At 45.8% G+C, this 27,951-nt stretch overlaps 2 protein-coding genes and 1 non-coding gene across 4 annotated transcripts; 1 reads left to right on the top strand and 2 right to left on the bottom strand.

Annotated features, from left to right (window-relative positions):
- Window positions 1–304: 304 nt before the first annotated feature.
- LOC117899530 (dedicator of cytokinesis protein 3) lies at window positions 305–27,951 on the bottom strand. The gene is given in 16 exon segments (XM_034809598.1): window positions 305–3,380; window positions 3,442–3,663; window positions 3,884–4,058; window positions 4,121–4,327; window positions 4,437–4,454; window positions 4,577–4,686; window positions 4,749–5,572; window positions 5,636–6,439; window positions 6,442–6,514; window positions 6,516–7,061; window positions 7,064–7,380; window positions 7,451–7,688; window positions 7,741–7,861; window positions 18,164–18,312; window positions 18,378–18,619; window positions 26,832–27,951. Coding segments are annotated over 16 exon segments (6,726 nt in total). The 5' UTR covers window positions 26,866–27,951; the 3' UTR covers window positions 305–734.
- On the top strand, window positions 11,756–17,814 carry LOC117899531 (innexin inx3). 2 transcript variants are annotated; one of them, XM_034809599.1, is made up of 6 exons: window positions 11,756–11,838; window positions 14,162–14,370; window positions 15,773–15,981; window positions 16,049–16,509; window positions 16,580–16,733; window positions 16,805–17,005. In XM_034809599.1, the coding sequence occupies exons 2-6, from the start codon at window positions 14,208–14,210 to the stop codon at window positions 17,003–17,005; spliced, it is 1,188 nt and encodes a 395-aa protein (XP_034665490.1). In that variant the 5' UTR covers window positions 11,756–11,838; window positions 14,162–14,207. The 2 variants fall into 2 exon arrangements, with proteins under 2 accessions (XP_034665490.1, XP_034665491.1); XM_034809600.1 differs by lacking the exon at window positions 11,756–11,838 and having other exon boundaries at window positions 14,208–14,370; window positions 16,805–17,814.
- Window positions 21,594–21,665, bottom strand: Trnam-cau. The gene has a single exon. It is a non-coding gene; the product is annotated as a tRNA-Met (tRNA).

Genomic DNA, 27,951 nt, shown 5'->3' with positions numbered 1-27,951 from the left:
TATACACTCATAATACATACATATATGAATACTCTATATTTATATTTAAAAAATTTACAAAAATGGAAAACTTATCCGAAGCTAGTAGCACTTTAGAATTCCTCATTTCTGACTTTCTTCCGCATATCATATCCGTATCATGGTGTGTAGTGTGGGTAGGTAGCACATGTCTATATAAATATGTTTGTAATTATTTTATTGGTTAAAGTAAAAACTGCATTGCACATTTTGTCGGTGTTTTCTTGCTTTAGGTTTTGCTGTTTGTATATGTAAATATATATTTCCTTTGCGTTGCTGATTTTTGATTAGCGTTCAGTGTTTTGGTTTTGGTTTTAGTATTTGATTGTTTCGATATTGTATAAAACTTTGTTCATCTTTATTCTCTTATTTCTTATCATATATTTATGCATATTCTGCGTTGTAGTAGTAACTTTAGAGACAATTCCCCGTTTTACATATTGCCGATTCAAATTGTACAAATAATACTTAAACTAAACATGAAAACACATTGATGAAGCAACCCATTGTTCCATTACAACTTTCGTTTCAATTGCGCTTTGGACTTGCAGCAAACATTTGGCACCAAAAAGAATTAAAATAACTAAAAAGTATTTATGCTAAACTCATTAACATACGAGTACAATAAATAAACGGTTCACGTAATAACTAAACGAAATTCAATCTCACTCTCTGTGGGTGCCCATGGACATTCGACCTTCATCTCTGTCTCTCTCTTAGCGCTGTGCGTAGGAGAAGTCCGTCTGGGCCTGTGCATCCTGACTGCTCTGGGACTGGGTCTGATGATGGTGCTGATGCAGGTGATGATGATGCAGGCAGCCAGATGCCTGCTCCACCTGATGGCCGAGTGTTTGACGCTCCAGCGTTGAGAATCTCGAAGACATCATAATTTCCTGCTGATTCTGCACCACCGAGAAGCTCAGGCCGCACGAGCAATGCTCAATGTGGGGCTGAGGCGTCGCCTGTCCTGGGGTGGCATGCACCAGCGCCTGCTCCGTGATGATTGTAGGTGGCGGCGATGGCGATGACAGACAGTCCTGACAGTATTGTGCTGCTGCTGCTGCTGGATCAGTTGGAGCTGCGACTGCGGCTGCTGTGTGCTGATGGAACTGGCTGAACGAGGGCGGCGGCGGTGGAGGCGGTGGCGGTGTCAACGAATGGCTCGAGCTGGAGTCCGAGGTCTCGGTGGTCGTGTCAGTGGTGGTGCTGGTTGAGGTCGATGTGGACGATGATGGCTTGTGTGGCTGATGGGGCTGATCGGGTGGATGATGGCAGCGACATATTGTAACTCAAAAAGTGCCGCCATCGTGCTGATGACTAGATGCCAATGAAGATGTCAATGCGGATGGCGGTGGGGCTGTGATTGTGCTTGTGCCTGCAGCTGTGGCTGTAGCTGTTGCTGTCACAGCACCTTCGACAGGGGCTGGAGCTGATGCTGCTGCCACTGCCACCCCATTGATGGGCAGATGCTGCAAGGAGCTATAGCCATCGCCCTCGTCATCGCCATTCTGCTGCAGCTGCTGCCCCAGCGATTGATGATGATAATGATGATTGTTGATGGAATGATTCTGATTCTGACTGTGATTGAGTTGTGTGTAAGCTTGTGTGTTGGGATTGGGTGAGTGTGCCAGTGCCAGTGCCTCCTCGCTGGCCAGAGCTCCATTGCTCGATACTCCCAACGATTTGGGCGGTATGGGCGGCGGTGGCACCGGCATATCCTCCACATCGAACGAACTCGTTGAGCTCTCCCGCTGCGTGATATTCATCGATGCGGTGGCTGTGGCATGCATATCCAGGCTGCCGTTGGAGCTGATGCGGCAGTGCTCACGATGATGCACAGTGCTGGCCGCCGAAATCGAAGAGGAGTCCTCGCTGAGATTATTGAGATTCATGTGGTTCAGCTCGCGCGAGCTGGTCGTGGAGATGCCCGAGTCGCGGAAGTCATTCGGTACAAAGCAGACATTCAGATGTCCGCCGCCGCCACCATCCTGGAAGTTGGGCGGCAGCGAGTGCGGCTGCTGATCAGCCTCGGGATCGTCGAAGCTGATGTCTACCACGGCATACTTCTGGCCATGCTGCTGCTGCTGGGATGAGTGCCGGCGGCCGACGCCATCGTTGCCTCCAAAATCGTTGAAAATCATGGGATTCGATGCACGCTTGTCCGGCGTTATGCCACGCGGCGGCAGCGGTGGAGCGTTCGGTGAGTTGACTGCCGGCTGCCGCTTGGGCGGCACCTCTGGACTGTCCATCATAGTTCCTAAATCGCCGTTAGCGATAAAGTTCTGGGAACGCGGCCGATTGGGCACTGGCGGAGCCGCAGCACTCTCGTCCAGCGTTATGGTGAGACTCTCCTTGCTCAGCGTCTGGTACGAATTGAGGGGATCGACGGGCCGCACTATGTCTCCCGGTCTCGTGTAGTTCTCGTCCAGTTCGTAAACATAATTGGAATTGGCACTGAGATTCTGGCTGCTCAATGAGGAGGAGGAGGTTGCTGCCTGAGTGGTGCGCTGCTCCGTGGGCAGTGGCGGCAGTGGTGTGTTCACAATGCTGTCCGAATGCTGCCGCTTGAGGCGACCCATGCCCGACAGACTCTGCTTCAGCTGTGAGAATCGCTCCAGCAGGCGATTGTGTAGCGGCTGAACACCGCTGGGAGCCAACTGTCCGTGCAGCTCCAGTGCCTGCTCCAGAATTTGGATTTGTTCGAGTATCAAAGCCTTCAGTCGCTGCACATTTGCCTGCTGGCCGGCGCCCTGCGGCGATTTGAGGAACTGATCCGAGAAGAAGGCCTCCTGGTACTTGCTGATGCCGCCCATCACATTGGCATCGATGGTGCCCTGCAGGCGCATCGAGAACGGATTGATGTTGCGTTTGGGATCGCGTCTGTACTGGACAATCAGCTCGGACAGCTCTTTGCCTGCATTGCTGATGATTTCACAGGCATATTCCACGGGCGTCAGCTCCTGCACCGACTTCTGCTTGACCTCGAACCAACGCAGAATCCCCGGCAGTGGACTGGCAATATCCAGAATCGTGCGCTCTATCCACAGCGACTTGAACTCGTTGTCCTTGTCGATGGGTCCCTTGTACGTGGGTCGATCGTAGATGAATCTCGTCACATCGTTCACCTCATAGAAGCGGGCTATTTTCTCCGGCACCGGCACCATGGCCGTCTTCAACGCCTGAGCATCGCCCATGGGCCGCACATTACTGATTTGTATATACTGTTCGGGTGCATTGAGTATGGCGCTATCGGGTGGACTATTGTTACCCAAAATCTGGGCACTGGGGAATTCCGTTTGCAATCGCTGCGTAAACGCACCGATACGCTCGTACTCGAGGCCACGATACACAAATTGTTTGTTCTGTAATCAGCAAAAGGACATGAGAAATAAATCCGAAAGAGATCTTGCATCACTGACTTACCCTCACAAAAAGCGGCAAACCCATGCCATAGAAACCCACACGAAAGTACTCCGGTTCTGGTCTGAGCTGCGTTAAGATATTTTGAAAGAATTTTGCCTCCTGTATGAGTATTTCGCTCAGTTTATTGTAGTCAAAGCGTCGCGTTTCGTAGAGTTGAGCCAGCTCCTTGCACAGCGGAATGCCCTTCTCCCAGCATTTGCCCTTGTCGAAATATTTTAGGATCTGCAATGCATGAGAATGGTTTTAAAAATATATTTGGATGGTGTGCAAGAAGATTAGACCAATGTGTGTTGGATAATAGCAATATTTTATAGATTTCAGTACGAGTTTCTCGTTTCCTTTGTTTTCTGGTCCGTTATTCTTCTTACTACTCGATCATCAATGGATTTAAACCATTTAAAACTCAACAAACATTCATCGAAATATGAATCTATTATAATACCTCATGGTATAGTCGCTCTTTTCGCTGCCACTCTGGTTGGCCGCTATTGTCGAAGGGCGCAAAGCTCAGTGTCTCCCGATCCCATGACAACATGGAAGCGTACAACTTCAGCGTGAAGCCAGCCTCCGTGTAGTTCTCTGCCTGCAAGTGGAGGTTGTGCAGCTTATAAATGTATCTGCAAGATAATTGTGAAATAATTAGCAAGAGATTACAGATACTAGATATCGGAATGCCCACCTCAGATACATCTCTTTTCGATTGATTTCGTTTTTGTAAAAGTTCAAGAGATTCACGGTGCAGGTCATGCGCTTGTCGCGATTCTCCTCGCCCTGCATCACGCTGCGATAGTCGAGTAGTCGCTCCAGGAGTCGCGTTACGGAGGCGATAAACGCAATGCCAGCATCCTTCCAGTTGGGATTCTCCACTTGGACTTTCTCCAACAAACTGGCAAGGGATTTAGATCAGGGATTAGTTATGTGTGGATAGAAGGAATCGGAACATAAATCACAGAAAAAAAAGAGGCGTAAAGGGTGTTTTTGCGTTTTAAACTTACACCAAGCTGAGATGTTCCCTATTTTTGGTGGCATGGATGGCGGTTAGCAATGCGAGTGAATTATATTTATATATTTACAGACATTTACAGTGACATTTAAAAATTTGTACATTCCAAGCAGAATTTGTGCAACAACTTACATGGTGCTGAACAGCTCCCTGTACTCGTCATCCCCTTTGTTCTCGCTGATCAGCAGATCCAACTTGTCGATGAGTTCGCTCTCCACCAGCCGGAAGGAGCCGCGCGCCGCCTGCTTGGGGATGTACGGTTACAATCGTTCTTGCATTGAAAGATTATTGTCTCCACGCTCACCTGTTCGCACTGCATCATATCATAGAATACGGAAAGCGTTGCCTTTCTCAGTGCGGGCTCTGGCACCAGTGTGACCTCCAGGAAGGGCCCCACCATCGAGGGTATAAAGTGGAGCTTCTGTTCGCCCAACTGCGACCACATGCTCAGGATCTGGAAGCCCATTAGCACACGCATATCCCCATGCGAGTGGAGGATCTTCAGCCGCTTTGGCTCTCTGTACTGCTCCAGCTGCAGCGACGGTTGTGTGAGGAAGGAGACCGCAAGGCTGAAGTAGCTCCACCACAGCTGCGAGTCAAAGGCCTGGGCACCCAGAAAACGGTACACCAGCGGCTTGGCAAACTCCTCGAGCGACATGCGCAGCACATCGTTGGCGGCCAGCTTCATCACGAGCCAATCGTTGGGGAAGACGTGCCAGTCCTGCGTGAGCAGCTCCTCGTACACCAGCAGGGACTTGCTGAGAAACTCCTTGAGGTCGCGCGGATCCTTGTTGTTGGGACTCAGCTCGTCCCAGTAGCGTTTGTAGTGCGTCTCATCCAACAGCTGCAACAGCCCCAGCAGGCAGGACACCAGCTGCGGCAGCACCGCATTGGATCCCTCCATAATGATGCTGATGGTGCGGATCAGTATGCCGAGTATGTTCTTGCACAGCGAGTCCAGATCGTGCTGCAGCGTGTTGGTTACCTTATCCCGCTGCTCGCGCTGCAGATCAAACAATTGGCTGAGTATTTCCGAGAGAATCTCCGCGCACAAGCGCAGCTCATCGCGACGACTGAGATGCATGCGGAGATGCTTGCAGGCCACCGACAGAACCACAGTGCGCGAATCTTAACGAAAGAAAGAATAAGTGTGAGATTCGGATGAGAAAATTGCCCAATTTCAGTAGTTACCATCCTCGTGGAAGAGCTCGCCGGACACCAGATCCTTGACCGCATGCAGCTTGGCCTGAATCAAACGTATGGGCGCACCACGCGGTATGGCATCCAGCATGTTCCTCGCCAGCATGCCCAGCTCTGGTGCTGGCAACGTGTCCTTCAGCTGTTCCAGCACCACGCCCGTCGAATTCAGCAGCGCCTCTTGCGTGGGTATAATGACATCGTACGACGGCACAGCCAGCATCCCATTGAGGGCCGTGAACAGCGAATGGAGATCCCGCCGGAACGAGTCTTCGTACTGGCCGCCAGTGGCGCGCGCAAACAGGCGCCGCGACTGAATCAGCAGCTTGAAGATGTACTCCAGCGAGCCGAAGCACTTCTGGAACGGATCCGGATGCTCGGCCTTGGTCATAAACACGGCCATATGCTCCACGGATGTAATGAGGCCCTTGTAGACGAGAGCGGCCGCAAAGTGATTCTCGATGTACTCGTTCATCACGGGCCGAAAGTGCTGGAACTTGTTGCTCTGCAGCAGACTGAAGATGCTCACCAGCACGTGGAAGACCAGACCCGAGTGCTGGGTGCTGTTCCCCTCCTCGTTGGAGAACATGGCAAAGAGAACGTCCAGCACGTCCTGCAGGAACTTGACGAGCTCCTCATCGTTCAAGCGCAGCACGCCCGTCAGCGAGTCCTGAATGGTGTCGGGATGTGCGCGCCATTGCAGCAGCGAGAGCAGATCCGCGTCTTGTGTGAGCTTAGTGGAGCAGAGCAGGGAGCGCAGGACAAACACCTCCTTGGAGCTGCGACTGAAGCATCCCCGCAATCCATCTTGGCCTGCGCGTCCCTAGGGCGGCACTGCAGTCGCAGATAGTTGGAGGCCTGCAGCTTGGCGGGAATCCTCGCACTTGTACACATACAACTCGTGCTGGCCATCGCCCAGGGTGGCGCCACCCGTCTCCATTAGCCGCGCAAAGCTAAAAGCAAACAGCTTCGGCTCCGTCTTGTCCCGCGTCGAGCAGTGCCGGAACTCGAACCGCACATGGGCGGTGGCAAACTTATCGATGGGCACACTCAAGCGCAGCATTTCGTTCCAGCTGGGGGCATTCTGATGGTACAGGATCATCGAGCGGTACTGCGGCTGGGCGTCCATGCCCGAGGCACCCCACAGGCAGTCGGTGAGCACATTGCCCGCCACATCCAGCACCACAACCGTCACGAGAATGTTCTTGCCCGTGTTCTTGCCACCGCGCTCGAATTCCCCACGCTCCAGCGACAGGAAGAGATCGTTGCGCACATCGCCCGGCATAATGACATCGGGAAATCCCATTTTCCGTGTTATTGTGGAGCCCTGGAAGAGCAGCGGCTGCTCCTGGCGCGCCTGCCCCAAGCCACCGTGCAGCAGCTTCAGGGACACCACAATGCCTTGGGTATTCTGATTGCCCGTCTGGATGGGGAGTACTTGCCACTGGACTTCTTGATCATCAGCTCTGGCAGCAGATGGAAGTCCTTCTCCTCGCTCTGGTACAGCTTGAAGTTATACTCCCGCTCCTCGGAGGCGGTGGAGGCCTGCTCCAGATTGCTGTCAAAGAGCGCAATGTCCGCCAGGGATAGGACGCCCACGCCAAAGGGCCGACGATAGGTGGGCCCAGTGCCATGGCTGCCACTCTTCTCGATCTTCTTGATGGAGTCCGACTGTATGATCTTTCCCACGCGCATCACAACGGCCACCAAATGGAGATTCTCATTGAGATCGGCGGCACCTTTAAAGCGAAAACGGGATGAGGGATCATTAGGGATCTTTCCTTCATTCTGTCCCTGTTCTTATCTTACCCAAATCCGTGAAGACCGTACAATTGCTGTGCAATTTTTCGATATAATTGGAGAAACCATCTTTGGAGATCTTGACCAGAAACCGTTCGGACAGAGGACGCATGTGGCTGCCATCGTAGAGAAAGAAATAAACCTCCGCATCATCGCCCCCGATGCGATGGCCAAAGTCTCGCATGCAAAAGTACAAATGATGCGTGAGTATCTTCCGTGGGGTCTTTCGCCTCAAGGTGCCGCGACACTGCAAAGGATTAGTTGATCAATCAAGCAAGAAGGACAGAGCGACTCCTTACCGATGAGGCCATGGCATTTTCCGCACTGTTCACATGGACGTTGTACAGCTTGACGATGCCAATGCCATGCGGATCCACGGCCAGGGGACCCTCGCGCGGCACCAGATCCAGTCCCAGTTTCCTGCAAAGATCAGAAAAGTCTTTATTGGTCGAGTGATGTCGATGCAGCTAAAACAACTTTCACACATTGTCACGTTCCAAACACGAAAGTTTTCCCCCTCTCCGTTATGTTTATAGGGGGAATATCCATATAAATTAATGGGAAACCCATGTGAAGCTTTTCGTAATTAATTGTCGCTTGAGCGGTGGACTGGAGTCGTGCGGAGCGCCAAGAATTAAATACAAATTTGGTCAGTCATCATGAACGATGATCATTAATCACAGATCCCAGATCACAGGTCACACGAGTGCTGTATATTCCCATAAATAGAAGATGGAAGGCAAAGGTAGAGCATGGAGGAGTTTATTTATAAGAAAAGTGAACGATGTTTGAACTAGAGTGTGAGTAGAGTTAGTTTTAAAATTTAGATCATCGTTCAGTAGTCTAATTTCGATCACACAAGTCACGCGACATGCAGCAGCGCCCCTCGGTTTATGTACGCTTCTGTTTATCATCCGCGCGTAACAAGCTTCGTCTTTGTGTCAGCTGGGCCACTTGTCGTATTACATGTGCGTATGTGTATATGGAGATCCATTCCACACAACGCCTTGACTCATTCAAAGTTTATTCATGCGTACGAGACGACTGACGAGTGACCCCCAAAGAATCAAAGAAGAATCAACGTCAACTGTCATGGCAGCAAGGCTAGAGGAGAATCAACTTTCCCAACAAACAAACTTGTAGTCGAATCAATATCAATCCAGTTTCAGTTCTATCAACAGAGATCGTATCTAAATGGTGGATACGATCGCTCAATAGGTGTTCACACTACGAGTCTATGCATGTTCTATGACCCAGTAGATACACGTGCCATGCCACGGCCTGCTGTTTTGGGCTCTGCTGTCTTAGCGGCTACCGAGTGAAATTTACATGATGATCATGATCTTGTGGATTGTAGATTCTCATCGCTTTAGCCCGCATGACGCATAAATTTCGGCTGCTGCTTACAACCATATTTTCTGACCGTGTGGCACACACAGAAAAAGACAGAGAGAGAGAGGGTACACACAGACACACGGCTAATGGGTTCACGGCATTCCGGTGGCGCATGCGAGAAAGAGGCATCCGAGACCAGAGACCAGAGGCACACGGAGCCAGGTCTACAGCCACAGCAGCCGAAACGAACCCAACAATCCAACGTCATCAGCAATATGTTGTTGGCCGCAACGTCGGGACGTCGTTGACGATGTTGCTACCTCGGCTACGCTGTGGCTTCTACCTGGCTTACGCAGAGAGCGAGATGGCCAAGACAGACGTACAGACAGAGAGTGCGAGAGTGAGACGGTGCCGTAGAGTGTAAGGGAGATGGCAGGCATTTTTTTTTTTTACAAGCCTCTGGAATCGTCAGAGACCAGAGACCAGAGCCCCCAGAACAAGCCAAAGAAGAAGCCGTTTTGTTGTTAACGAGGCCTAAACGGCTTCGCTCTGGCTTCGCTCAGGTGAAATAGTGGGAGAGAGAATAGCATCAGAGAGAGAGAGAGCAAGAGCCGGAGAGCGAGCTCAAGTAAGTCTCCATTTTGGAACCGGAACCAGTTGGCAGAGAGAGAGATTTCGTTTTAAGGTTTTTTTCTCCTCTCTCTTGAGGTTTTGGTCTTGCGTGTGTGTGAGGGGTTGCACGAGTGTGCGTTTGAGCCACCTCTGTTACGCCTTTTGGTGCTCTGGAGCTGTAGAGTTGACGTGACCAAAAAAAAAACGACACCAGGCAACAGTCGGACTTGAAAATGTATCTCATGGATACAAATATGAGTGGAGAGCGTGCGAGAACGGTAGCCATTGTGGTAATGAACACTTTAAGTCGTTTTTAATTAAGAGACCCTCACCGAAAACCGAAAGCTCAACAGGTGGAAGGTTCTCCCCCGCACAGCAAAGCTAAAAACCATAAATACAATTAACATGGATTGAGATTTATGTAAATACCCAGCGAAAAGTGTTGAAAATCTATGACACAAAACGAAACATGAAACACGGGAATGAGCAAAAAAAAAAAGAAACAGATATCACACACCATAAGAGGGAGAAGAATTCTGGGAGAGAAAGAGTCGGAGACTCGCGCGACTCGCACGACTCGAGGCCCAAGGAGACGATACAGAAAAATTTAATTATTTACACTTCGATAAGCAGAGCTGTCAACCACAAACAAAAAGCAGATGAAGAAACATAAAATGAAAACACACAGCAACACGTTCGCTCGAGCTGTATCTATGGGTCGGGCAGCTGAGATACAGATACACCTCTCGCCTGGTATCACAATCAAACATGCCATATATTTCGTATTTAATGTCTTTATAAAAGGTGTAGCTCGGAGATACATTTCAGGCAGGGCATCGCAGGGCAGGGCAGTGCAGGCAAGCAGCCAAGCCCCGCAGGGGCATGCCACAGGGGCAAAACAGAGAAGCAGCAACAGCAGGGACAGACAATAAACAAACAGCGCCTGGTGCAGGGCGGTGTGCAGGCGGTGTGGAGCTTAGGACATGGAAACAGCAGCACCAGCAGCCATTTCTCGAAATGCCATTTCATTATGGCAAAAAGACCCGGCAAAAAAGAGAAGCTGCCGCAGCTGAGTCATCTTGCAACCAGCAACTTGCTGCCAAAAGGAGTCGTCGCCGGAGCTGGAGCTGTAGCTGTAGCTGTAGCTGGAGATGAAGTGGGGTTAGGGTTGTGGCAGGCTTCTTCTGGTGGAATGCCTGGCAACAAGTTTCAGGCTGCGGCGGCGGTGGCGTTGCTTGTCTAGCTCTCAGCATGCAAATGGTCTTCAATCTGGAGAGGGTAGAGACCGACCCTCCTCTCTCTGAGTGTAGCAGTGGGATCTGCAGGCGGCGTCTGTTTGTATGGCAGGACAGATCAGCGACATATTTAGCCCTGCAAAACAAAAACGACGGACTCTCTTTGCGAACCTCTGGGCTGTGGCGAACACTACGGAGCGGCGTCTGTTGGGACTGTCAAAATTCAATTGGGCATCAATTAAATGCACACAAAGCTGAAGTTCTTTTGGGTTTTAATTGGAAAATGCAAGAGCAGATAGAGATTTTCTTCTTAACCAAAAACGGTTACAGAGAGGAGGTGCTGAGGAGTCCTGAGGAGTTCTTACAAATTAATAACTAGATCTAGATCTAGACCTGTATATTCAGTATTCATGCTTGCAATTATATTCCAAACCCACCACATTATGCTCAGAAACCTCTCATCAGTAAGGTTCTACAGATCACAGTTGTATATAATTTGTAAACTATTTTCAACTCTTATGGATCATATGTACATATATGTAATTCTCACGGATAAAGTCCAAGTAGTGTTTAAATTTGTTCAATTTACAGTCATAAATTATATTCTTAAAGTCCCAGCTCTTTAACTCGTTCTATGTTAGTTCTTTCCATCCACTCTACGACACAGGCGCTGGAACAGACTACCATTCTAATAAAGCAATAAATTCGATCCCTTCCAGCGAGCGACAAACTAATCAATAGAAACAAATACAGATTCAAATGCAGATATGCAGTGCGTGGTCTAAGCCAGATAAGCAGCTAGCACCGCTCTAGATTGAGTTAATGTCAGGGTTAAGCCGAGAACCCGTAGGTGGCAAAGAAGGTAGGACAGACAGTCAGACAGACAGACAGGTAACCCGAGGAGAGGTACGGTATGCGGTATATGGTCGCATGTCGTATGGTAGGTACAAAACAAAGCCAAAATGCAAATGCAGCTTGAGCGTAAATTCAGAATGTGAACCGGAACCACCACCGATCGCCATGATCACTGGTTCAGGGAGAGCGACAGAGTGAGAGAGAAACAGAAAGAGAGCGAACTGAGCTCTGTGGCTTGGTATCTGTATCTGTGATTCGTGGCTCTGGGCACTGGGCTCTGTCTGGGAACTGGCGACTGGCGTCAGTAGGTTTTTGAACGCCGCTGAGAGCAGCTGCATTACATTTTTCGAGAATACACGGGTATGAAAAGCAAACTGAAGCTGAACAGAAAACTTTGACAGAAAATCAGAAATCAGAGCTCGCAAGAGCAGCCACCACCAAAAGGCAGGCAGGGGCAGCTGAATACAGAGTGTGGTATGGTGTGTGGTGCATGCACCACGAGCACAAACACAATCGCAGAATGCAATTCCCACAGCTGTGGAGGAGCTTCAAACAAAAAAAAATGCATGTACTGTCTATGCCTGTGTTAGTGTTTATCTGCATGTGTGTGTGTGTTAGCGTGTATCTATGTGTGTCCGAGTACGAGTGTGTGTGCCTGTGTTTGTATAATAGAAATCTTGAACAATGCAGCAGCTAAAAACCGCTTTAAAAAACAACAACAAAACACACTAAACAAACTGCAACAAAGTGCAAATGCAAAAACGAGATTTAAGCAATAAAAAAATAGCAAGCAAAACCTGTGAGCAAGCAAAAATTAATGGCCCGCAACGGAGCGGAGTCGAGCCAAGCGGCTGCTTGTCAAAAAAAAAAAAAAAACGAGTTTTCAAAGTGTCAAAGTGGCAGCAATAAATTTGAATACAGAACCTCCGAGAACAGCAGAGAGAGCCCCGAGAAAGGAGCCAAAAGAATCACTTAAGTGTGCGGAAAGGGGTCGCCAGTTCTCGTTCGTTTTGGCCTGGCCAACACACTCCTGCCGCAGGTTGCTCCAAAGAGAGACAGAGAGAGAGAGAGAGGGAGAGCAAAGGCGCAACAGTGGCACAACAGATCCGATACGATACGATCTTCGCGATCCATTTCGTTCCAAGAGATCTCTCTCTCTCCCTGTCTGGCTCTCTGAAAAAGAAAATACCTTAAAACCAGTTTTCTTTTTTTTTTTTTTCTTTTTTGAAAAAAAAGTATTGAAAGCAGCGGAGAACGCAACAGCAAAAATTGAAGTTGAAATGAAGTGCTCTCTGTGCATCTATGTGTGCATGTGTGAGACACATAGATACATCTAAGTATCGATGTGTGTGTGGTAAGATTGAATGTTGCACAGTGCAGAAGCTGCTGTGCCGATGCATTCAAAAAAGGAGTAGCTGCTGCGGCTGCGGCTGCTGCTGCCGCTCCACAGATACAGATACTCTTTGACTTTAATTGCCAGTCGCACTAGTGCAACAGAGACAACTGTATGAGCACCGTGTATGAGCTCCATATGCGTGTGTGTGTGTGTGTATCTTTTAGAGTTATACGTTATGGTCGTGCCGAAATGAAATACAGTCAAAACACACACACGCACAACACACAAACATACAAAAGAGCCACAGCCTAAAGCGAACTACAAAAAAAAATTTGCATATAAACAAAAGAGCCGAGAAGAAAGCAAAACCAGAACCTGATCGAAACAGAACAGCCCAGTCCATATTCCAATATGGAGAAACAGAAGACGAAGTTTAGATACCCTTCTGCAATAAGGCTATAAATCTACAGCTTGATCCAATTATTCAATCCACTGCCAGCTACAAATATTTATTTGTATATTTATGCTTGATTTAGAGATCCTTTCCAGCTAATTACAAGAAGTGATCTGGCTGCTTATTCAAACTAAAGCCATGCCCCTCTTCTATTTAATTCAACCTTTCCATCAGTATATATTCAAATATACCCTCTCGAAGAGTACAAACAAACTCAAAATATCACACAAAACAAGAAACCAAATTGAGTTTTTGGATTTCGAGATTCAAGTGTTGGACAAAGTGAAATTTATGCGTGGGTTGACAAAAACATAAAGAAGAAAAAGCTACCATATACCGGTTCCGTGGAATACAGTTCTTGAAATGAGATGAAATATTCGTGGATTGTTGTGGCATGCTGTGTGGGGTGGGGTGGAAGGTTATTCAACCTATGTACATGCGAGGGGCAGAGAGAGCTTAGCGAATAGATTAGATTAGATTGGATTGCACAACAGAACAGAACTGAGCAGAGCACAAACAAGACACAAGACACTGCCCCGTACTCCAAGTCACATTGAGAGATGTGCTGTTGTTGCTGTTGTTGTTGTTGTTGGTACACACACACCACATCCAACATTCCACTTACTTAATTGTAAGTGCGGCTTGTTCTATGATAACGAGGAGCCCAACCCATGGGAGGAAGTGGAACTACATTCGTATGTGGTTGCTGAAACTAATTTGGAATATGTCATGTCTGTCTGGTGTGGTCTCGTCTGGCCTGTCCCTGTGCCAGATAACGCACACAGAGACGGCGCCGGAGAGAGATCGAGAGAGGCAAACAGGGACAGGGGCAGGCACATTGATTTCATTTCATCATTTTATCATTCTCTCATTTTACCTTTTTTCTGTTGCAGTTAGCTTTGTTGCAGCAGCACTCGTACCACCAACAACACCACAATCATGGCTGTCTTTGGCATGGTCTCGGCCGTGTCCGGCTTCATCAAGATCCGATATCTGCTGGACAAGGCGGTCATCGATAATATGGTGTTCCGCTGCCACTACAGGATCACCACAGCCATACTCTTCACCTGTTGCATCATTGTTACGGCCAACAATCTCATTGGTAAGCTAACACCTCACACCTTCTGCAGACCCACCGACAACACAAATTAGTGCATCCATGCAACTGATCGATTAACACATGTGCATGCGACTGACCCCCTACTATTTGCGCTTGCAATTGCAACAATATTGCTAATGCAGCACTAAATATCGTATCTGTTGTTCCACCTCGTTTCGATACGTTTGAATTTTGACATCCGACTCCGAGGAACGAAACTCGTGCAAAGCTTTCACAAATTGCGACCGCAAAACACGTTCATCGGATTTCAGCATAAAGGCCATTTATATGAGTCATTCCCCCACCTCATTCAAGACTCCGCAACGGGTGGTTGCCTGCCATCTGACTCCGACTCTGACTCGGACTCTGACTGGACGGGCGTGAAAATCAATGTAGCTGCGCATCAGCTTGAAGTCTCTTTATGGGTTATAACTTTCAAGAGACAGAACGGAAAGTAAAGAGTTTGTTCCCACGCACATAACGAGAGGATTTGGGAATGAAAATTGTTGAAAGCATCACTTTAAGACCTTTAAGTTCTCTTGCAACAACCAAAGTAAACCGATGATGCATGCAGATTCCTGTGATATCATGTTATATCAAGTAAACCGGAAAACCCTTTAAGCAGAATCATAAATATTTAATGGAATATAAATAAAAACGTTTCGTTTGGTTTTTATATCCGTTTGGTTATTATTCAATCTATAAAAATTGATAAACCAAAGACAAAACAAGCCAAAGGGCTTTTGTAATCCCTTTTGGTCCAATGTGAGTGCCTTTTATAACCATTTCAAACAGAATTAAACCTGATCTGATCCCAAAGGCACTGCTTGCACAACGAAGCTTCAAGCCAAATATTTGTGCATTAAAAGAAGTGCTCTAAAAGCGTGGAACTACCACAGACTGAATGTGTGTGTGTGTGTGTGGCAGAGTCACAGTCAAATATTGACTGACGGTTAGTTTCTGGGAATTCCTATTCCCCATTCCCCCGAAAAACCACTGACTTTCCTTCCTCTATCTACGTACGTGTAGATTCCACTTTGTTTCTATCTGTTTGCCCCCAAAACCAACGGCAGAGACAAAGTTAATGTTGAGGTTAAAGTTGTGGCGCACCCAAAAAAAAAAAAGACAGAGAAAAATGTTGCAGGAGGTTGTTGCTGTTGCCTTGTTGTGGTTGGAGCATATTTCTCGACGTCTGTCGACCGCACCCACCATAGACAAATTGTGCAGCAGGCGAGAGAGACAGAGACAGAGACAGAGAGAGATTGCGCTCTAATGGCACTTGACGGTTGACGAACGACATTCGTGGCTGAGCCCCCCAGCCGTTGTGGATTTCCACTTGATTTGAATTTATAGCGAGGTCATATTTATATAAACAAATATCTTGTGAAATTCTCCCTGATTGCAGGCGATCCCATAAGCTGCATCAACGATGGCTCCATACCGATGCATGTGATCAACACATTCTGCTGGATCACCTACACGTTCACGATACCCGGACAACAGCACAGGCAGATTGGTACGGATGTCGCCGGACCGGGATTGGGGAATGAATATGGCCAGGAGAAGCGCTATCACAGCTACTATCAGTGGGTGCCATTTGTGCTGTTCGCTCAGGTGAGTGTGCCCCCTACAATACACACAAAGAAGACCGACTCTAACTCGACTCTTTTGTCTCTCTCAGGGTCTCATGTTCTATATTCCCCATTGGATTTGGAAGAACATGGAGGACAATAAGATCCGCATGATAACTGATGGCTTGCGTGGAATGGTCAGTGTCCCAGACGACTATCGTCGGGAGCGGCAGGATCGCATCCTCAAGTACATTGTGAATAGCTTGAATACCCACAATGGCTACTCGTTTGCCTACTACATCTGCGAGCTGCTGAACTTTGTGAATGTGATTGTCAACATCTTCATGGTGGATAAATTTCTGGGCGGTGCTTTCATGTCCTACGGCACGGATGTGGTCAAGTTCTCTAACATGGATCAGGATAAACGCTTCGATCCGATGATTGAGATATTCCCAAGACTCACCAAATGCACATTCCGTAAATTTGGTCCCAGTGGCTCTCTACAGAAGCACGACACGCTCTGTGTGCTGGCTCTGAATATTCTCAACGAGAAGATTTATATATTTTTGTGGTAAGTGTTTATAGTTTGTTGGAATTTTACTCAAGCTCTTCATATTTATTTTTGCCTTCCTTCATTTCAGGTTCTGGTTCATTATTTTGGCCACCATTTCGGGCGTGGCTGTGCTCTATTCATTGATGGTGATCATGATGCCCACCACCCGTGAGACGATCATCAAGCGCTCGTACCGCTCTGGTCAGCGCAAGGAAATTGCTGGTCTTGTCAGGCGCTTGGAGGTAAGACTCTCATCATTCATTACTTCCCCCTTGTCATTTGAGAACTCATTTTTTATTTATTTCCTTTACAGATTGGTGACTTCCTGATCTTGCATTTCCTTAGCCAGAATCTCAGCACGCGATCCTATTACGATATGCTGCAGCAGTTGTGCAGCCTTCTTGGTGCCTCACGCACTCCATCGGCCCCATCGACACTGGAAATGAATCCCATCAGCCATCCCATCTATCCGCCAGTACAGAATTTTGCCGGCGGCAAGGAGACGGAGACATAAGACGGAGGACTCTCCCAAGCAAACGGAGTGACGCTTCTGAACAATGATTTCAATGATTTCTCAATAATATTTCTAGGCAGAAGAGAGTGAGTGAAAGGAGGAAAAGAGAGTCGAGTCGAGTCGTGTGTCGTGTCGTGTTCGTGTTTCCATATTTAGAACTAGAACTAAGACTGTTTCGAGCTACTTTTTGGATGAATCAATTAAATAATAATTTTATGCGAAATTAACATATAGCAAAATTGAATGAAATTACATTTTTAAGTGACAGGTGCAGACACACAGATATCAAAGATAACTTGTATCTTGATACATAAAGAGACAGAGATAAAGAGTGCAATTTGTAGGTTGAAGAGTGAAGGAGAATGATGGTAGATTTGATGTGGAGCTTAAGAGTTCCCATCGCTAACAATGATGCGCCATTTAAATATACATTTAAGTTTAACAATTAGATCGATTCCATACAGAAGATAAAAGAACAGAAGTATCAGCTACATTTATCGCTCACGCACGCTCACGAAACGTTGATCTATTCCATATTACAAATTGTAGTAATCGAATGATATATGATATGATATGCATACATATATGATGAGTATATATGCAATGCTCTCGCTATTTTGTCCTAACATTTAGTCTACAAAAATATATATCGTTAATTTTAAGGAATTTTGTTTATAACAAAATTATTGTGATTATTGCTAGAAAAGAACACATTTTACATAAAAGAAACAAAAGCAAAAGAGAACCCAAGAAAGCGCTATCCCAAGTTCAAAGTTGTAATAAATATTCTATATACAATTTCAGACAAACAAAAACAAAAACCCTCCACACTTCTTACATATGAAAATATATTTCAACGATTAGAAAGATTGTTGATGGCTGTTTGAGGAGGGCCTTGAATCTCAGAGGCGAATATGCGTAGTGCTTTCAATCTATTGTGGAAATGGTTATCAACATAAGCAACAAAGTTTTAGAAGAGGAAAATAAGCTGGTTCCATTAGCAGCACGTTTATAAACTATTTTTGATACTTGCAGCTTATGGAAAATATTTTAAATCAGCTATTTTGAGTACATTCACCCGATTTATATGCAAGAAATTTGTTGTTTCCTCATTTGAGAATATCTTTCCCCCTTGTATTACATATTCGATTTACTTACCGATTTCCCCAGTCAATTTTGGAAACCACAACCATTTGCAGCTCCAGTGTCTGATCCTGGGTCATGGTGGCACTCAGCAGTTCCCGACGACTCTCCAATATGGAGAACATTACTTTGCGCAGGGTCTGAAATTTGTAGGTCTCGCGATCCTGCAAAACAAAGGGATATATGTACATATGGTTTGAATATCATTCAAATAGGGATTATTACTTACCACATAGAGCCGCTTCCAGATCTCGGACCATTCGCGCAGAACCTGCGTACATTCGGCCACCACGGGATCAATCTTCGACAGATCCTTGATGTGTATGTACGTTTTGGGGAAGAGACCAACGGCACGGGATTTGCGCGGACAGGAGCCGCGATACCAGTGCGTGCACTCCTCCACGATGTCCACAGAGTCGCCCACATCCAGGGACAGGCCGAAGCGGACATCGCCATGCCAGTTGTGGATGGCTAAAGGAGGGGGGCGAAGAAATGGAAAAGATTGGAAAGTTTGTCTTAGATCAAGTTTGAAGTTACAACCAGTTGCGTTTTTTCTCTCTTTTTGGCCATGACATTGGCCACGGGGTGTGGCATGGTGTGGTGTGGCAATTAAAGTGCCCCCATGAGTGGCCACTTGAGCATGCCACGAGTGGCACAGCAACAATAAATACTTCAACTATAAATAGGCAAAATGGCTATGAAAAGAAAATACGATGCACGATGTAAGTCCATTGGGGGATGGTTGGAACAATGAAGGAGCAGCAGCACTTGGCAATTGAACACTTTGATTCCATATCGAAGCAGGAGCTGGCGGTTGGAAAACGGAATAGATGGGCTGCTGCTGAAGTTGAGAGCTCAAGATGGATATGAATTTCGATGTGGATATGGAAACGAATAGATGCAGCGCCAGGCAATGAATTCTGCTCCGCAATGCTGGATGTGTGGTGCCTACGGTAACGAATGCACCGACAGAATTTTTCTTATATTCCACAACACAATAGACCCTCGAAAGAGTGCCTAAACAGTATGAGAGTGTGACTATTCATTTAAAACTTGCTTTAATTTATTTATTTATGAAGCGATTATCCACTTTAGCATCCCAACAATTATTTTCAGAGTTCTAATGAGAATAAATTGCTGGACTGCAAAGATTTATGTCTCTAGAGATGCCCCCAACCGCGCAATCTAACTTGAAAATGATTCTCTAAAGTTATTTTTACTGACTTTTCTCTCAGTGGATCAATTACAAATGCACGTCACACAGTCTGCAGTCTGAGGAGGCGCCGCCAGCAGGAGGAGGAACTTGGGCCATGCTTCTAGGGTGGTGGTGCTGATGGCGATGGCAAATGGTGGTTCTGCTGCTGCTGCTGCTGCTGCTGGTGTAGGGTGTTGTACTGCCTCTGTGTGCTGCATGCTGATGTGGCAGTGTGTGTTCCCTTCTTGTTGAAAGACAAACGAGCGAGCAACGGCATGAGCATATCAACGAAAGGAGCTAATAAAACGCACGCCCAGACAGACAGATAGACAGACAGACAGAGCCACAGACAGTAGGCGGGGGAGTGGGAGTGGAGTGGGTGGCTGTTGAGTATGAGATGGAAAATGAAATGCTTCAGTGGCATGAAAATGGGCAAACTGCTTCCTGTTGTTGCCGCCCGCCGTTGACGTTCACGTCAGCTCTCTAGTGTGTCTGTTTTTATGGGATTTTGTTGAAGAGTCTCTCCCCGTTCTCTGTTTCTCCGTACATTCATCCTTCAACCGCCTCTAACCGGCTTCAATTTGTGATTCTGTAGCCTGTTTTTCAATGAATTCTGAGTGCAAGAGATGCTAAATAGCAAAAATTTTATAATTTAAAATGCCAGTTGAAGATCCTCACTCAACACTCTCTGCCGCTCCGCTCCGCTTCTCTCCTCTCCGACAACACTTCATCTTGCCTCTCTGGCGGCAGGCAAACACACTACGTCAAATGAGAGTACATTCCGTACGGAGGGCTGGGGCTGCTCTGCTGAGTAGGCAGAATGCCAGCCAGGCGTTTCCACTATTTGGGTCACTTACATTAGCAAAAAAGGCGTCAGCCTGGCAAGCGCCCAAGTGCGCACAGAACACAGTCCAAGCTGCACAACCCAATGCCCCCACAGAAGCCCAACCCCATCCCCATTCCATTCCAAGGCAATGTCCTGGTGGCAGCCATAACCCTATCCGTATCCTTAGACCCTAACCATTCCAACCCCATTCTAACGAGGAAGACTTTTAATGAGCATTTAGCTGGCTTTCAAAATTTAATATTAAATTTCATTAAATTGGCGTTGGAGTAAGTTGGAGGGAGGAGCACCCCCTCACATATAATTACTTTTATGATGAATGCATCATATCATATCCCAAAAGACTTCCTCTCCACGGGAGCTTACATCATTCCAGCCCAACAAAAAGAGGCACAAGATAGGGGTATACAGAGGTGGATGGAGGATAGAGGGACACAGAAAGAAATAGGCAAAGAGACAAGGAAAGCGCGGGGATAGATTGGCACAGGCTCAAAAAGAGCGAGCGAGAGAGAGAGAGTGAACACAATGCACACTCCACAAACAAGTTCGCAATGTCAACAAAAAGCGTATTTAAATAAAAAAGTCGTTAAGGCAAGTGCATGCGAAAAGGATGGAGAGAACGGTAGAAGGAGGCAAAGAGCAAAGGGAATGTCAGAACAAAAGAGAGCAAAACAAATGCATAGAAAGAGACCGGAGAGGACCCAGTGGAGGGACAAGCGAATAATAAATTTAAATTAAATGAGAATATTCACTTTCGAGCACCGAAGTTTATACACCCTCTAATTTAAGACACAAATTAGGAAAGAGAACTCGTTCAATCTTTTCTCGAGTGCATAAATATGAACATAAATTCACTTTAATGAGTAAGAATACAAACCAAAACCTTCTAGCTCTTGCATTTCATTTCAAGGAGTATTTAAGTATTCCTTCACTGTGCTGCAAACATCCTTTCATAATAATAATACCCTTTCAAGAGGGTATAATGGAAGAGTAGGAAAGGGGGAGGGTTTCCCTGAACTACTGCAAATGGATTAAATGAGCAGGCGGATGTGCCTGCACCGTGGGGCCCGCAAAAGGGGTCTTGCGTCGGGCGGAGAGCCATCTTCACACTTGACCCTCCCTCCCACCCTTCCTCTCTCGAGGCTCGACACTCAAGTGCCACTCAGTGCTGGAGAGGGAAGGGAGGCTCAAGAATTTAATTAATTAATTGTTATAATCCAACAATGCGAGGTCGCCCACAATGTGGAACTCTCTTTGGCAGCGGAAAGGGAAACCATCAGGAAATTTGGGTCAAGTAGTGGTTCTTTTTTTGTGTAAACTTGCCATCGGCTTAGGATATTATTTCAATCGTAAAAAAGAAAAAAGAAGAAAAAAAGAAAAGTCCACCCTATTTTGTGGCTGTGCATTAGCAGAGCAAGGTTTCGATCCTCGGACCTCTGGGTTATGGGCCCAGCACGCTTCCACTGCGCCACTCTGCTTGCTGTATAACCGCCGGCCAGAACATAATATTGTGCGAAATCTTATCCGATATGTATTTGCATATGTATACAGTACGGAACATAAACGAGAAATTTTATCTACCAAATGCGGAACATTATGTTAAACAAGCAAATCTTTTTATCTCAAAAATATACACAATTATCACTAGTGTATCGAGTGAATGGCAATTCAAATAAAAAGAAACACTTACATATGTACATATGTAGTATATCAAATAATTGTAATACTAGTTATATTGCGGACATTTTTGGCCATGTAATTCATGAAATAATTTATGTGCGAATAAACTACCAAAAAATTACAATAAACTAATAGATATATGTACATATATATACATAAATACCACAAGAAAGAAAAAGGGGTACCCGATTTTCAATTGAAAATATTCATTCGATAAGCTTCATAGGCGATCCATTACATGTCATATTGATACGGTTTCGAATTCTAAATGATTTTTTACGCACATTGAGGGACTATCCCGAACTCAAAAACCGAATTCAGATAAATGTACATAAGCAATAATCTGTTAATCTTTTCTTCACCATGGCATGATAGTTTTATTATCTTATCAATATCAAAGTGTTCAATAAATAGAGAAGACTATAAAGAGTAGTTGCGGAGGGGCTTTTAAAGCCCCTCCCTAAATGTTTGGAGTCTTTACTTTTATACATCTGCTCATAGCAGGAAGTCTGACCCAAATGTCAATCAGATGTCATTGTCATTACCATTGTCTGAATAATAGAGTTGCCTGAATGTCTGATGCTGTCAAACTAGTTCTGAGGCAGTGTCTATCCGAACTAAACAAATGAAAAGTTTTGCACTCCCTCTTTCGCCACATTTCCCTCACCGGAGAACCGGCCAGAGATCTCTCCAGTGTGACATCAGTCATATGTGATTATACCCTAAATATGTATCTTTATAAGTATGTAGTATATCTTTTATGTACATATATAAAGTATCTGTTTGTGGATGTACGTGTAAGCATGTTGATGGGGCATGGCAATGTTTGCTTATTATATGCATTTTGTTTCTGTCATTTTTGCTGGCATTATTGTAATTAAATGCATTGCATGGAATTAAATGCATTTTTTTAGGTCTTGTACACTCTCTGAGAGGATATTATGATGTTTGATGTCGCTTTGATCACTATATCATATTGTTTCCATAGGGATGATCGGTTGAAAAACCATTCTTTGAGAACAAACTAATCATAGTATGATACCGTACAAATGACGATAGATATGAAAGTGTGTGCAAAGCTCCCCAAATGGAGAGACTTTTTTGCGTGTTTGTTTTGATATGAAATGAGCATACAAAATACACAATGCCTTCCACATGGTGCACATTTGGCCCTGACCATTTCTTTGTTCATTTTCCACCCAAACGGAGCTTGATTCAGACGAATCAATAAGCGGCAACTGTTGCCTCTCCTTCCCCATGTTTGGAGCAGGCCGGAAGCCGCAATAAACACACACTTGTCAATTATTTTTACAATATTTACTCATCATTTCGGGGATTATTTAAACACTTTATCAACCGGGGGTTCCAGCAGGTAAGGGCGTATATATTAAGTACATATCGGAGTTTTCTTATCAAGAAGCGTAGCCCACCAGTCGAGCCCCTCTTTTATGCATTTCATTATCTTGACATTAACATAAATCAGACAACGGATGGGTGGAAATGGAAGTGGGTTTGGGGACACTTTTCCCATCCGGAAATGTGACCGATAATGCGGCCAAAATGGGGGAAATGTACGATAGATATTATTTATCAGTGTGTGCGTGTGCTTGGGTTGTTAATCACACAGTGTCCCTCCACCCAAATGGCGATTCATGAATAAATCGTTAAAGACGAATTATGGAAGTACAAATCAACTGCCGAAATGGAGATGGAAATGGAAGAGGGAATGTTTTATACGTAAGCGGGCACAAGTCACACACGGAAACAGAAACAGAAACAATGTAAGGACGGGTAGAGACGAGTGACTCGACCAAATTAATACTCCGTAAGCTCAATGAATATTCTTTATTCAAATAAAGTAAAGGAATTTCTGTACAAAATTTCAGTTGATTCTGTATGTGTTAATGATTCTAATGCGTTGAATAATTATACATATGTACATGTGCGTATATATTTATTTGTGGTTGTAGTACCTACATAGCTTTATATTTTTTCGTTTTTACTCTAATTTATATTCTTTGATGGACGCACGCGACCAGTTCGGTAACACGTGTCATGCGTCATGCGGCAACGCCTCACGGTCGGTCTGCGTTTCTGCCCGGTTTTTGTTTGCCCCAGTCATTGCACGAAGCACTTTTATTATATAAAAGGAGCCTTAGAATATCTTAAAATCTACTTTAGTATTCAGGATGATATATATTGTAGGAAATCTGTTTATAGTCTGGATGCCAATGAACGTTTTCTTCTTCCTGTTAAACAACGGATACTTCGTACTCTTGTCCACCACCATTACAGGGTATTGAAAAAACGAAAAAACCATGCCGCCAAGCATATTAAACAATGGAATGGAAATGAATCAATTTTATGCGCACTCATGTTCACTTGTGTGAGTCTTTTGTGAGTGTTTCGTGGGAGTGTGCGTGTGTGTTCTGGGGAAGGAAGCGCCTGCACAAATTTGTGCGCGCTCAACTCAAACTCAACGCAACTCCGGACCGGGCCGCTCCATTGGCCAAATGCATAAAATGAATATTAAATTAAAGTTGAAACTGAAATTGCCGCAGCGACTGCGGAATTCACTGGAAAAGGCAGACCGACAGCAGCCCCAGCAGCAGCAGCAACATCCGGTGAATAGGCTGACTGAGGCTGGAGCAGCGGCAGGGCTTCTTTCTGTCTAAAACTTTTGCCAAAAAATAAAAAAAAAATTTTCGTAAACTTAGATACAGCTTCAGCCACAGTTTCCAGATGGAACTGAGCCGCATAGGCGAGGCCAGGGGTTGGACATGAATGTAAAATTCTGTGCGAGGGTGGGTGGGACTCCACTGTAAAGTTGTCGCCCGCCAGTGTGTATGCACTCGACTGACTGCGCAATTGAGGGACAACAGCAACAAAAACGATATGCAGCACAACGGTAAGATAATTACTTAAACCACTAGAGAAAAAGAGAAAGAGCACAAATAAGGCATGGCATCTAGGGGAAGAGTGAAGAGTAGAGGGGAAGATTTAGGGAAAAAGACAAAGAGTGCGCTCTGGTAATGAAGTCATTGCCCAGCACGTGGATTTGCAGCAGCAGCAGAGGAGGAGGAAGAGGTGTATGAGGATGGAGGATGACAACGGACAACGGGCATTGTGCAAGGTTAGGGCGTTGGCTTGACAGCGCTCCGCTCCCATAGCGCCGTGCCATGCTGCACTAATGATGTTATCATGGACTTTCCCGTTGTGATGTCTGATGGACTGATGACTGATTGATTTGTGTAAACTTTGACCGCTTCTCATGTCACTCGCTGCTGGCGGGCATTTAAAGTAGAGCAAACAATCAGGAAAAGAACCACACAATGAACTGCCTTGACAGACGATCGCTTTGGGAACTGGAACAACAACATCGGAGTAAGAAAATAAAAATGAGATATGTATGAGATGGTACACATGTATGTATGTATGTACATACATGTATGGACTAGTACACTTTACATAGTATGTGTACTAGATATAGCGAATATGAGACACCCTTGAAGAGAGCTATTTATTCCACATTCAGTCTTGAATCAAAATATAAGCAAATATGAGAAATGCATCAGTTATTATTGTTTTCCGACAAATCTCGTTCCAGCCAATCTGCATCGCTTCTAAAACAGTAGAAAAGTTAAGTTCTCAGCTGATTAGATTTCTGTAGAATATTTATGATAGTCTGCACACTTTTATATAGGGTATAACATGCACCATCATCGAGAACTGGCGCTTATCTGGACAGAAACCCATTCAAGCAGCACAATGAATGAAACTTGGCTCAGAATCTTCTTTCTGCTGGTCTACAAGAGGGGAGTGGAGGGGCAGGGGCACTGTTCAGTTCGCTTTGTGGCCTCTGCCACTGCCCCCTGCAGTAATTTGTTAAGCGTTGCCATTGATGCGAAAAGTGTGACGAACACGAAGATAATGTAAAAATGCACCAGAAGAGAAAACAAGTGACAGAAACAACAAAAACAGTTTAATTCAAGAAATTTTAACAAAGAGACAATAAGAGAAAGAGCAAGAGGGAGAGAGAGTATTTACGATCTAGCAGTGGAGTCCAGCTCTCTCGGGTTTTCTTCATCTCACGCTAGCCGCATCAAGTAATACATAGAACAGGAAATCCTTCTCCTCACACAAATATACCTTGGTTTAGCTGTTATCAAAAGTGGATTTTCCTTCCCAGTAAATATATAGCAAACACTGGCAGCCGCAAAATTGTGGCCACTGCCCTCGCTCCACAGCAACGTGCAACGAACAAAACTGTAATTAGAAAAGCATTTAAATTGGCAACACCTGGCACAAAGGCAATTGGCAACGCGACAGCAACAGTGTGGTTGGCCGGGAGGGGGCGACGAATGTGTGGGAAACGTCGAGTGTTTGCCCGAAGGGAGGGGGCGACGGCTGTGTGGGAAAAGGGACGTACATACATACATATGTACATGTATAAACACATCAAATCGCAACGCGCGCGGCACCAACAAACATACAAGAAATCTCTTTGAGCAAGACGACCGGGCGGAAGGACGGATGATGATGATGCTACAGACGACTCGTGTGTATATAAAAATAAGCTGAAAAATCGCTTTTCCTCCCCTACTGTTTAGTGAGGGGTGGGTGGGGGTGGTTGTTGGTTGGTCGGTCGGTCGTTTGTCTGGATGCTGCTTTCCGGCGTTTCGCGGAAAAAACTGTGAATCAACGCGAAAGGCAACAACAATAACAGAACAAAACAGAACATCAACGTAACGGTGTAAAAGCGCACGTGACGCATACCCCTTCCCCTACCACATGCCGTCCCATCATGCTGTGCTCCCCAGTACTCCCCTTTTTGGGGGGTAAGGACAAGGTACGCCCACTAAAAGGTGAGGCAGTTCGGGAAAACAGCACCCGAGGAGCGGGTTCTGCAATACCATTTGTTTAATATACTGTGGGGACCAACCCCAGAAAATGACAATACTTACCAACTCCGTATTTGTTGTTTGATGATATCCACATTTTGTTGTCTTTGTTGTTGTTCCTGCTACTGCTGCTGATTCTCCTGATTCTGGTTGATGGCGAAAATCCAATTTTGCAATATTCCCAAAACCTTGTGCCGGCCACTCCCTTTGTGCTGGTGTAGGCCCTCTTCCCTCTCAGCGATACGTTGTCAGCGGAATTCCTTTTTATGTGGCAATCGGATGATGGAAATCGCACATTTTGAGGCGGAAGATTTGCATTTAATTATTGCTTATTTCTTTTCCACCATCTTTAGACACATACACACATATACACACACACAGAGTCGCACGGCGCACGGCAACTTTCGCTTTTGTTGTTGCCTTGCCGCAGCCCCCTTTCGCGCTTGCACTCTCGTATTTCGCACAGGCTGGTGGCTGGCTGCTTGATTAATAAACTAACAGGCAACAACAACGGCCACTTGTCTACGACATTGCTGATTGGAGTGGAGGCCCAGTGCAACAAAGTTGATGATTATCCCCCACTTATGCTCTCCTCCGCGAATGGGTGGTTGGAGGACGGTGGGGAGGATGGGATGGGGTTGATGTCGTCTCAAAGTGGTTGCTTTTGATGCGTTTTTCACGGACCCGCACACAAATCAAGAAAATCAATAAGAATTTTGGATTCTCCAGCCGACTGTCGTTTTGGTTTGTTGACTCTTTTGGTTTAACGAAATAACAATAAAGTTGTTGTTGTTGTCGCCCACTCGCGTCGCGTCGCCGCTATATTTAATTATTGCTTATTTTGCACAAAACGCTCCCGAACGAACAGATGATTTGCGTTCAATTTATCCACTGCTCTTTGTACTAATTTATTTCTTTGCTTGTCACTTGTTATATATCTTAATTCGCAAGCACTTTGTTTTGATCAATTCCTTTTCAGTTCCCTTCGTTCGACTTGCTATTAACCGTTGCATTAACCGTTGATTGTATCCGGCGCTAACCCACCGATTCTCTATGTTGGCTATACTTTTGTGGGAATTATCAACGTAAATTTCTGAATTCAGAATGTTGTGTTGTGTTTTGGGTACCGTGCCAGCGAGCTTTGAAGAGCTTTCAATGGTGAAATTTGTGGGAAAATGTAAGG

The sequence above is a fragment of the Drosophila subobscura genome, chromosome O (genome assembly GCF_008121235.1).
Source record: "Drosophila subobscura isolate 14011-0131.10 chromosome O, UCBerk_Dsub_1.0, whole genome shotgun sequence".
In the NCBI taxonomy this organism is placed as follows: domain Eukaryota; kingdom Metazoa; phylum Arthropoda; class Insecta; order Diptera; family Drosophilidae; genus Drosophila; species Drosophila subobscura.
This window is presented reverse-complemented; position numbering and strand designations above follow the sequence as displayed.